General features: G+C 40.1%; 1 protein-coding gene across 7 annotated transcripts in view; it reads left to right on the top strand.

Moving 5' to 3' along the window:
* The window catches only part of MCF2L2 (MCF.2 cell line derived transforming sequence-like 2), a 164,105-nt gene that overhangs the window by 107,834 nt on the left and 44,094 nt on the right, over positions 1 to 12,177 (top strand). For all 7 annotated transcript variants that reach the window (XM_071812609.1, XM_071812606.1, XM_071812608.1 and 4 more), the window contains 3 exons: positions 8,067 to 8,133; positions 9,311 to 9,426; positions 10,031 to 10,100. In XM_071812609.1, coding sequence (XP_071668710.1) covers positions 8,067 to 8,133; positions 9,311 to 9,426; positions 10,031 to 10,100 — 253 coding nt within the window. The remainder of the gene's footprint in view (positions 1 to 8,066; positions 8,134 to 9,310; positions 9,427 to 10,030; positions 10,101 to 12,177) is intronic.

Raw genomic sequence — 12,177 nt, 5'->3', positions numbered from 1 at the left:
CGCAGAACAAAGCTGTCAAAGGCAGATCTGCTACACGAATCAAAACCACTGGAGCTCCTATCTTCCTCCAGCAGTGGCCCTTCGGGATACTATTTGTGTTGCCATTTGCAAGAGATGAACAATAGTTTTGTGTTCAGCTTCTCTATTCCAACCCAGAATGCTTCTGCACAGCCCAAAATGTCCTTGCAGGGCCAGGATGGGGACGAGTGAGTACCACAGGTGTGAGAGATGTAAGTCACTGAAACTAAGAGGTGCTCTGGAGTAAGAGATTAGGGTGGTGTAGGAATTTGTACAGAGCAGACTCACATGTGCCTAAATCCTTCATTGTCCCAGCAGCCCAGCAAGGATACCCACCTGAGATTACACAGATTTTTAGTTAGAGCCTGTGGGCATCTTTTAGGTTTACTCAAAGCCTGAGCTCTAGTAGTCAACGTGAATTCTCAGAATAAATGGTTCCCATTAAGTCTTCTTTAACCTACTTTTGGGTTGTGTTTTGTTTTGTTTTGTTTTTCTCTTGCTTGTTCAAAAGTTTTGGGGTTTTATCACTGTACCTTTTTATTTTATTAAAAAAGCCCCTTTTCAAATATCATGCTTCACCACTCTGTGTGGGAAAATCCACAGCACTGTCAGCCTTTACCAGATTTCTTGCTCAATGAGGTCAACTGGTATTTGGATATCATTATATTGCGTCTGCAAAGGAATGGAAAAAATATACTGCATCTTAACTGAAAGTAGTTTGTTTCTTAAAGGTCAGGTTGAGCACAGAAAAAACTGTTAAATAGTTTTGCAAAGGTCAGAAACCATAATACACGTGAAACACAGCCTGTTCACCTGCAGTGGCTCCATTACGTGCAGATATTTTACAAGCGTGTGTGTCAAGTAACCTGTATAGATAACAATCTATGAGCAACCTAATACAATCTACTAAAATATGGCCCAATACAAATGCCACTTAGCCATTACATTGGTAGCAAATTTGATCTATAAATTATTTGCTTGCTTTTAGCTAGTTGACTACTCCATGTTGAGATATCACAGAGCTAAATGTGTCTTCATCATCAAATAGAAATGGTGCAGCTACACGATTAAAAGACCAAAATCTCAAGGTGGGCCTGATGGGTAGTTCACAAATATGGGTAGCTGACAAATACTTGCTCAGCTACTTGGCATGTTATTTTGGCCAGTAAGGACCAGTCTGCTGCATCCACATTGCCTAAAGCGAGCTCACCTTTGTGTACAGAGCCGCATCATTTCAGTGCAAATGCACAGCTGAGATGAGAAACAACTCTTGCTCGACTTTTAGTCCTCTGTACATATTATTGCTCTCTGTAGGTGATTTTATTAATTTGCCTCTCCATTAACAACTATGTTCTGGTTCCTATAATGTAGGTCAACTAATTAAGAGATATAAAAACATTTCCCCAAGGTAATTTGTTTTGGGAACAATGAATGTGGGACAATTCTTTATATGTGAAGAGATCAGAGAATTTCAGAAGAAGCAAAATATTATAAATGGTGACTTTGGTAGTGAAATATATTTCTAACAAAGATATAATCCTGCTCAGAAGAACTTCAGTTATAATTCAAGTAAATCCATTTGACATTGCAGCAGAATAGGATCACCTAGGCAGGCAATTCCAGTATCTTTACTAAGGAGCACCAATTTTCAGATGAGATGGAGCATACAATCTAAATCCCTTGTGCTTCTCAAAGTTAGTTAATTGGGGTTCATTTGCAGCCATGAAATGTACTTTAAGAACAAACATTGTTCTTTCAAGGCATTGCTCCCTTCTATTAAAAAAAAAAAAAAAAAAAAGTGTCAGGAAAATCAGAAATGTTTTCTGTGTAAAATAACAGATATAAAGTTTCATTCAAACAAATATTCTTATGTCCAGAATGATCTTTCATTCCACTTCAGGAGGCAAAGTACAGCAACTGACTCACTACTTAAATTTCACTTGAGCTGTTGCACCATCTCAGCTGCAAGTACTTTCCAGCTGGGAAAGGCACTTTTAGCACTGTGAGAAATAAAAAATGTATTCCTCTTAAAAGCAATTATGTAAGTAGAATGGAAATTTCCTTTAGGCTGCAGCAGACATGCTGTTATTTCTTCTGATTTCATATCACAGAGATGACTTTGAGATTCTGTGATTACACCAATCTTAGATTTTTTGGTAGCAATTTCTAGTTCATTGCTGGATGTGCTGTTTATTGCTGATTCTATTTCCACTGAAAGAGTGATATTTTCACCATTCACTACCTACAAAGGAGATGCCATTGGAAAAAATATAATTTTATTATATTTTATTTACACCCAGAAACAGCAAGAGTGCTGGGTCAAGAGGGTCTTTACCACTGTGTTCATTTTTGCCAGCCAGTACATTTCTCACTCTCCCTTTTCTTATGTCCTACTCTATTCACACACAATTCTGTTCAGTTCTTTCTCGTGTTTTTGAAGCCTCAGGTATTTAAAAAGCCCATATTTTCAATTTATTCATATCTCCATCTATATTGATAAAAGTTATGTTTATTTTATTTTTATTAATTTAATGGATTCCACTGAGTATTTTGCTCTTGCACACTGGTATTCTGCTGTTTCAGCTGTTGCAAATATTACCTTTTCATCTTCCAGGCTCCATGCATTTTCAGAAGACAGCTATGGAGTAACCATGTACAAGTGCTACTTTCACTGGTCCACATCAGTCATGCAGACAGATTTTCTGCAGCATAATAGTTTTGGAGCACCAGTTTTGATTTATGCATTGGGTTTTCTTTCAGGAAAACCCCACTGGTTTAATTCTATTTGACGGCTCCAATTTCTTTTCTAGGAAAGACTCCTTAACAGGACAGGAACCTGTGACAGCAAATTCTGGCATAGAAACAAGATCTGTGAATGGAAGTGAGACAATGAGTCTGTTAGAGAAGAAGAACAGTTATGGAAACAAAATTCCCAACTAATTTTATGTTGCCATCTGAGCAGGATGCACAAATAGTAACTGTATGAACAAAGACGCATTGAGATTTACCCAGAAGAGATATTAATAAGTTGTGGTAGTCTCTGGGTATTTTTTCTGCTTATTGATTCATTATATTTGATAAGGTTTTCTAAAGTAGCTCGTATCACAGCAGAGAAACTACCTCACACTGCTCCTACCAGAACTGTGATAGAGAAACTGCATAATGACCTGACATACCTGGAGAGCTTGGCCAGGCATTCAATTACATTTCCTGTTTCTTCTGTTAATAGGGAAGAAGGAAGGAGGAAGAATTATTCAGATGGAATGGGCTTGGTGTGTGTCTTCTTTCTGGTCATTATGGTGAGGGTGGTCTCAGTTACTCGAAGGAGCCAGCTCATAAAAATGCCTGTTGACAAAGTTTTGTTGCAATGAGGCAATACAGTGCAGGATTAGTTTACACCTCGTTAACAACATTGCTAGGTGCTCTTTGCACAGTCCAAAGCAATGTAAATAACTACGTTTGTTCTAAATGTCAGCACAGGTAGTGACACATACAGAAATGCCTCACCACAAGTGAAGGTTGCTAATTAATACCAGTGTTTACCTCAGATTCAAGGTTTCACTCATGACTGAAAACAATTGAGACAATGCTCTGCCACTATCCCTTCCCACTCAGCTTGTCTCCGACTTGTTCCCCTTTTTCCAGCCTCTTTCTCCAAGTCTCTTCCCAATGCTTTTGCTGCCCTGGAAGCTCCTACATTCTCATCCCAGTTGAAGACAGCCCTTTATGCAATCATTTTTTTACTTCATTTCAACATGGCATGACTAACTTGCCAGAGGTAGAAATAGTTTTCCTATCACCTTCCCTTTTCTTGTCCTCCTTATTGTGATGGCACTGCGGTGCCTCTCAAAGCCAGGAGTCATTTGAGGTGGAAACAGGCTCAGTGCGTGAGATCTTTGTAGCGCTGCAGGGCCACAGGATGTCATGAGTGCCAAAGCAAGAATAATCTGACCAAAGGAAACTGATGTGAAGTCACACCTTTCAGAAATGTGGTCTCAGTGTAACCAAGGTCATGATGTTCTGTTAGAAACCCAGATCTATAATTCAAAGAAATGTGAGCTCGTTTGTTCATTTTAACTGTTTCCCTTAACATGAAATGTCTTTTGCTGGAGGAACATCTGACAACATCACACCAGTGGGCCTGTGTGTGATCTGTCCCCGACCACAGCCACATCCTAGTTCTGCCAAGCTAGGGCAGCAGCAAACTTCCCGCCACACCAAGTGCTTTGCCAGGTGAGTGGTGGCTGAGCCCTCTCTGCTAGGACACAAGATGAACTCCTTTCAAAGGGAAAAGCTGGCCTTGCTCTCCTGAGCAGTGTTCCACATCACTGTTTCGACACCAGGAAAGCTACTGGGTCAGGTATTATTTAGACCAGAATATTCTAACTTAGAGACTCTTCTTATTTGGTGACTCTGTTTGTTTCTTTGTGGAAGGGGCAAATATACTCCAGTGGAATTAAGGTTTACTGGCAACAAGGATGTCTACAGATAAGATGTTAAGGATTTCTGAGACTCTTTGTAAACCTTAGACCTTGAGGTCAGGTGCCTAATCCTCCACCATCTGGGCTGAGATGGTCCACTTACTTGGGGAGGATCCTGGCGAGGAACTATCCTTGTGAGAGCTGCCCTTAAACTTGAGCCAACACAGAATTTTGTTGGTTTTGGACTGCTGCCATCCCAACCTCATATTATTATAAAATGTTTCTGAAATGAAGGAGCAATGGAGTGTGGAAGATCTCCCCCCACCTCAGACATCCCAGTTACACTTGGTTTTTTATCCACTTTCCAATCATCAAGGGGGCTGTTTAGGTCTTTCCTGTAACCACAACGCTGAATCCGAAGTCGAGGCTGCAAACTGCTTCTATTCTGAAATTACCTCGGAATTCTCTCAGACACAGCCAACTGCAACAAACCCATTTAAAGGCTGCAAGTTCTCATACTTACTGGCCAAACCATGAACAGTCCCTTAATGCCAAGGCCAAGATTTCAGGTGGTCCCTCCTGGCTCCATCTCCTGTTTTCATGTTTCTCTGTGAAGGGGGAAAGCAAATATAAGAGCAGGGGGGATGGCAGATACTTCAGTGCTGTGTCTGCTGCTACCTCCAAGGGAGCAGCCTGCGATTTGGGTGTTGAGCAGTGTGTGTGGCAGCATGGGGGGCTGGAGAAAAGCCCTCACAAGCTGGTAGAAATCTGCACAAAACTTCTGGACTTTGCTATGTAGTTTGGATGTGGGCACAGAAAAAAAGAGAGGGACTGAAGGAACTGTGAATTATGTTTAAAACTCTAAATACAGTAACGGCCCACATCTCTGATCTGGCATTGGTTAGCTTATATTCTTCGTTTTTCTGATATGTTTTCCCATTCCTTCACTATTTCACCTTTTGCTTAACGTCTGGTATTATTGACAGAAACATTAGGGTGAACCCTGGTGCCTGTACTTTCTTCTTTAGCAGTCAGAAAGACAATGGATTAGCTGCATTTGTCTTAATTTCTTATCCACAGTACAAGGTCCTTTCTCTTAAGTAAAAATGGATGTTCATTTGCAATTTTAGCTTTATTCAGATGTTGAGCAGTGTAAAGAGGACTTATGATGTAGCTGGTCACTAGAAATAACTTCTAACCCAGTCACGTTTGTTGAGATTGTACGAGGGAAAAAGGGAGCTGGAAGAACTGCCTGTGACAATAGTCCTATCAATTGCTGTGTCATATTTCCCTTAAACATGGTACTCGCAGCAGGTACAGGCTGAGTTACCCTCACCGCCCTATGGTGTCTTAGAAGAGATGGACATTTCACATTTCATCCCTCATGGCATGAGGTATATCAGATGCTGTCTCTGCCAGTTTTCTAGGCTCTTAGACTACCTCAAATGCCATTAAATCCCTTGTACCATACAGTGAGCTCTCTACTTCATCATTTACCAACCTAGCATGCTCACACAGTGACTGTGGAAGCGTGTCCTTTATATCCGCTCAATGCTTTCCCCTGCAGCAGCAAGACACACTTATGTAGCTCTTTATTTTATTGTTCTCAAATTGCATCTTTGTCAGGGCAATTCTGAAGTCTGTGGAAGGCCCTTTGATCAAGTGCATGGCTTTATGTTGTCAATAGTTTGACAAAAGAGTGATTCATGTGCAACAACCTTTAACGTTTGAGATTTTGCTGCCATGGGTATTATTTGGAGAGCAATTCAGGTAAGTTACTCTGGAGCCAAGGAAAGCTCTTTTCTGATGGGTTTGTGCTGAGTGTTCCTCCTGTGGCACCGACCTTGTTAGAGAAAGAAATACAGAATAACACTGTCAGAAGAATAGTCTTGTAATTATCTAAAACAACATCTGGATGTGGGATCGGTGCAGATGGATGGATTATATGTTGCAACACTCTTATCAACCAATAGCAGCCTAGGGAGTAGAATTTGCAGGCACCAGCTCTTTGCAGAAGCATGAGAGGTATCTGCTTTGGGGACAGTTGGGGGTTAAGCATATGGCTCCTGTGTTCCAAGTGGGAAATCCCAGAGATGTGCTTGGCCATGGGTGCTAAGAGGCAAATGTAACAGTTCTAAAGCATGAGCACTGAGTCTGACTGAACGCTGGATGTTTGATTAAATTCCTCTTTATTCATGTGGACACAATTTGTAGTTGGAAAAAGACTAGTTAAAAACCAAATAAACACAACGACACAAAAAAACCCCCACAAAACAAATAAATGACAAAAAACATAAACAAACAAACAAAAACAAAAAGAACCAAACCAAACCAACCAACCAACCAAAACAAAACAAAAAATGTGAGCAGTGAAAGTCTTATCTAGGCAGCAAATCCTGCTATCCTGCTGCTATTTCACAGTGCAGATGTATTGGAAAATGATTACCCTTTATGTACAGACTTATAGTTTAGAGATATGAAGCTCTTAACTCTAACCAGGAACTGAAGGAATGCCATCATTATTATTTCTCTGTTTCACTGTCGTTGAAACTGAGATGATAAAACAGCTACCACCACCTTTACAAGGAGGGAATATGTTAGTTACACAAGTTTTCCGTAACACAAACTGAAAGCATTTACTCTTACTATATAAAATTAAGTAAAATAGTAAAATCAAATCTTCTTAAGGTTTTGTGTTAGATTTTACGACATATTCCAGTTCCTCTAGACATTACTCCCCAGTGCCCTCCTGGTGCTGTATTTTTGCTTGATGTGGCTGTGTGGTCACAGGCTCCTGTGATGCATCGACCAGGAGATGAATATTTGGCATTCGTCCTTTTCTACTTGGAGAAACTGCTCAGACCTCTGGAAGAGCTACCCTGAAAACTTTGTTCATAAGTGTATTAAAGAGAACTTTCTATTGAGAATATGGGACAACTGATGCATTAAAAAGTTGAGGAATTTAATGGAATTTTATTTAAAAATCTTAATAGTTATTTGTCAAAAAGTGAATTGGTTACATTCATGTTTCTGTGAAATAAATCAGGCATCTTCAAGATATATGTCTTCAACTTACCTAGGAGCACTGAACTAATATTAGAAATAAAAAGTCCAAGATATAAATATTTTACTCCAGCTTACTTTCATGTTTTCAGACTTCTGACATCCTCCAGTTGCCTGTTTTTGCGATGTATTGAAGAAAGGAAGCCTGATCACCAATTTTGTTTATTTTATAAAATAAAGCAAAACAGAAATGTAACATAGCCTTGAGAAATATGATCCCCTTTTATTGAGTATTGTTAGTTATTATTAGAAGAGGAAACTTTTTTGTTTGCTTTCTGGGGCATTTTTAATCTTTTTGTTCAGATTTGTAGGTGTAAAAATGACAGAAGCAACCAAGATGAAGTTTAAAATGAACTGAGAAAATAGTAGTTCCAAGGTTGTTTAGGACTTTTAGGCCTATCAACAAGGCACATTACTGAAGTATGGAGAAATGACCTTTGAAGGGTTTTTTTGTATAGTCAGAGGCATAAACAGGAATATGCAAAGAATACTGTTTTTTCTTTCATCTACGCTTTGTTGAACTGTTTGTAAACACTCTATCTCTCCACGTTTCTTGTCTTTTAGCCACATAATCAATGAGCTCATAGAAACAGAACGTGTTTATGTAGAAGAACTTCAAAGTATAATAGAGGTAAGAAAAACTTCTGAAATTACTTCTGGTGCTTAACCTCCAAGTCACCACTGGGAGCACATCCTTCATGGGCTGAGCACTCTGACCTCCCACCTCCTGTTTAGAGTACATGGGCTCTGTTAGCAAATTAACCCAGCCTTGGAGATGGAACATGAGATGGATGTTTTGAACATCTTTCCTCAGGGCTTAAAGGAAGAGGCACCGTCTCTGACCCCAGCCCACAGAATGGTAAAAGTTGCATGGTTCTCAAAGTTATGGACAGGGGAACCATCAATCATGTGCCTTTTCAAAATATCAATAGGTGTCAGAAACAGCACCCTTGATTTTCATGGGGCCAGACACTAAATTGCTGTGAATGTAGGTTTGGAAAACAATTGAGAAAAAGGCAGGCCCTCTTCCCCCTCTTGTTTATTGTCCCACGTAGGGTCTGAACACAGAAAGGAGCAGCTCACACTGCAAATGTAACTGTTGAGCTCTGGAAACTCGTAGGACACCAGAACAGTCTGTGTGTGTGGAGTCTGATGTCCCCAGTCTGTGGGAGGATGGAGGCTGAGCAGGGCTCAGTCATGCTTGGATTTGGGTGGGACATGAAGGACTGGGTAGTTTATTTTTACAGCCATGTGTTTGCTTCTTTATTAGATTTGAGCTGTGGGAGCTGACAGCTCTCATAATTGGTATATTACTCTTGAGTTTAAAATCTCCACTCAGACTGTTTTTCTCTCAAAGTTTTTATTGAAGAAACACAATCCAGTTTCTACAAGAAACAACCCAATAATCAAGGCAAATACCACAGTTCAACAAATAAACCCAAACTAACCCTTTTCAAATTAAGCAGTATAGCAGAAAGATATGTGTCTATCAAACCTAGCAGTTTCCATCCCTACATGACCAAAATGGCTTTTGAATCTTAGGTATGTGATTTCATATTTTTCATTAATCCAGTGATTTCTCAGTTTGTGGTTAAAACTGTGTTTGCACAGCTAGCAGTGGTAAAAGCTCCAGGGAAATTTAGAAGCATCAGAAATTCATGGGAGCAACAAAGAAGCTGGCACAGGAAAAGCCTTTGTATGCTCTATTGAGAACAAAAAGCAAATAGGCCTTGGGGCTTTTCAGTGTCTCAGACACAGCACTTCTTCCCTGGTAAAAACAGCTTGGTTTTATTTTCCACTCTTTGCAGGGATATGCTTCGGAAATGGACAATCCCAGTTTAGTACATCTGATTCCATCTGCACTCCAGAACAAGAAAGAAATTCTCTTTGGGAACCTCCCAGAAATCTACGAATTCCACAACAGGCATGTGGGAACTGGTGGTTGTCCTGCACCCTCCTGTGCTCCTGTCATTGCCGCTCGCTTGATGTGGGTGCTGTGTCACACTCACACACACAGAGGCAGGAAAAGTCACCCTCACTCTGCCTCTGTGTGTGTCCTATAAAACCCATGCATGGGGGAACACCCCTGAGATCATCTATTTCATCTTTTTTGGTGAAAAATGATACCCTTGTGTGTATTTACTAGTGATTTCCCTGGGCATTATCCATTTTGAATGTATTTTGTGGCAAGTATTTTACCTCCTCCCTTGGTACACTGGTAGATGTTACAGGACTAAATCTGGTTATTTCTCTGGCAAAATTCCAATGTAAGTTTCCTTAGTATTCCGCTTATTTGTCCTATATTTCTGTTATTACCACAGAAGACATGATATATTTGATAGCACTTTTCTTAAGGAATTTTATCCTTTCTAAGATCATAAACCTTTCCGGAAGCCTTGTCCACACTGTGGGCAAGGTGATCTAGAATACCAATTATCAACATGATTAAGTGCTGTATTTACAAAGATGCTAGCACACCATGTGAGTGGGATGTTACATTATTGTTTGCTTTCCTTTCTTCCTCTCAGGATTTTCCTTAAGGAGATAGAAAATTGCATTGAAAACCCTGAACTTCTTGCCCGATGCTTTTTAAAAAGAGTAAGTAAATTCTTTTGCAGGTTTGTATGAATATCTATGGTCATATCCTATAGTGCTCACAGGTTTACTCCTATCCTTTCATTCTGGTTGCTTTTGTGAATGAGGAAAACTCACATAAGTAGATACTCCCAAATTAAGCTACAGTTAAATAGCATGTATTGTGACATCTTAAGCTTTACCTGGTTTACTGACAGGAAGAGATCTGTTACCAGTGTTTTAGCCATGTATTTTAAGCCCTAGTTAAAAAAATAAAAAAAATAAATAAAAAAAATTCAGTGATCCAAAGGTTTAACTTATTTTTTGTATCAGAAAAATCTATACCAGCAGACTGATGTATCCCAGACACCATCCTACTGTAAATAAGCAAAGAATGCTATCACAGCAGATTGCTCCGAGTGCAGACAGTACATCCTGTTCCTACCTTATCTTCTACCTTATCTTTCTCTTCTCAGCACCATTCAGGAGACTTACTCCCCTAGAGCTGGTCTAGCAGAATCTACCACTTTCCTTGTGTGGTGAAACCTCACCAGCTTCATAAGACTCTGCGAGGTCAATTCCTTTACTTGTTCACAAGCAAGTGGGATTCTTCTCACTTGTATGGAGTGGCAGGTTCAACTGTTTAAAAGTAGAGTGAGCTCAGTTTACAAGAAAGCATAAAGCCAACAGGCAGTGGTGGCTTTGGTCACATACATCTGTCTTCACACGCTGTTGCTTTCAGCTACTAAATTCTGCAACTCTCCTCTGAGAGCTGCCAGTCATGTCCCTCCCAGCACCCAGTTAGCAGGACTGTCCTGTTCCCTGTAACATAACAAACGGTGCTTATTTATATAGCACTCACAGTGAGGCTCTACTAATAAGAAAAAACCTATTTTGGTGGGTTGCTGCTGTTTTCGTAGTCTGACAAAGCTGTTTGAACTGTCCGTGTTTTGCATGGGAAATACAAGAGGCAGGAGAAGTGGGAAAATCTGTCCTCTTCCCTGTAGGCAAAGCTACCTCCTGGTTCCACTGTGTACTACATCCAGCATTTGCTGCTTTTCCAGGATACGTGTTGAATCTTCTTTTTTTTTTAACAACGTGCTGTATGAAATACAGACAGATTTGGATGAAACGTATGTACCCCAGTTGTCAGAGGTGTTGAGCACTGCCACATCTTAAGTTTTCAATGGGAGTTATGACCAAGTGATACTTCCAAAGGGTAGCCCCCCAATTTACAAATAAGTCAGGCTGAAGAGCATCATACAAGTATAAATGCGATTATAAGTCCACTGTATTATTTTCTGTTTAACAGTGAAGCATTTAGAGCTTGAGTAAGTTACACTACTAAGGAATATGTTATCCTAAGATTCAGATGCTGAGCAGGAAAATATTGTGGTGAAATCATTATGCAAAATAGGATAAACAGTCTTTGAAGAGCGCAAAGCTTTGAAATCCAAGAAGCATAAAATAGTCTGTGTGTTACACATATCCTTGGATTTGGAGCTAAGGAGAAATTCCTGGTACAGAATTGATCCTGTAATTCTGCAGAAAGGTCAAATTCCATGTTTAAATATTGTAGCTTACGTCTCTCACTGTAAAACAGCTGTTGAGCCCAGTTCTCATTATTCTACCAATATGAAATCAGCAGCACTAAAGCTGTGGTTCAGGTGTGAAGTGGAAGCAAAATCAGTCCCTCTCCCACCTTTACTTCTCAGTTTCTGTGGCATACTCAAACAACACTAAATCTGTCAAATAAGAGGTTAAATCATGCCTTCGCGTTCTCCCTATTTCAAATTTCGCACCAAGAAAGCAAAAGCCTCTCTCCAGAGATGTCTCTGCTCACACAGTAGCACCTTTGATTCAAGAGCTTGCCCTTATGTTCTGTTTTTAGAAGAAGCCACATAAAGTCCAGAAATCCGTTATTTCTGTTGGACTGCCTTTAGGAGACACAAACAAAAGTCTGGTTGTGTGTTTGCGTTCCCCGTGTATTGGCAGCTTTTTAATGTCTTCCTGCCGAGCAGAGGCCTCTGGCTTTCCCCCTGAGTTATGGCTGTGCTTGCTTTGGCATAGGGGAAACAGAGACGGCTGCTGCTCTAGGTGA

The sequence above is a fragment of the Patagioenas fasciata genome, chromosome 9, assembly GCF_037038585.1.
Source record: "Patagioenas fasciata isolate bPatFas1 chromosome 9, bPatFas1.hap1, whole genome shotgun sequence".
Classification (NCBI taxonomy): Eukaryota; Metazoa; Chordata; class Aves; order Columbiformes; family Columbidae; genus Patagioenas; species Patagioenas fasciata.
The sequence above is the reverse complement of the archived record's forward strand: the minus strand, read 5'-3'. Positions and strand labels throughout refer to the sequence as shown.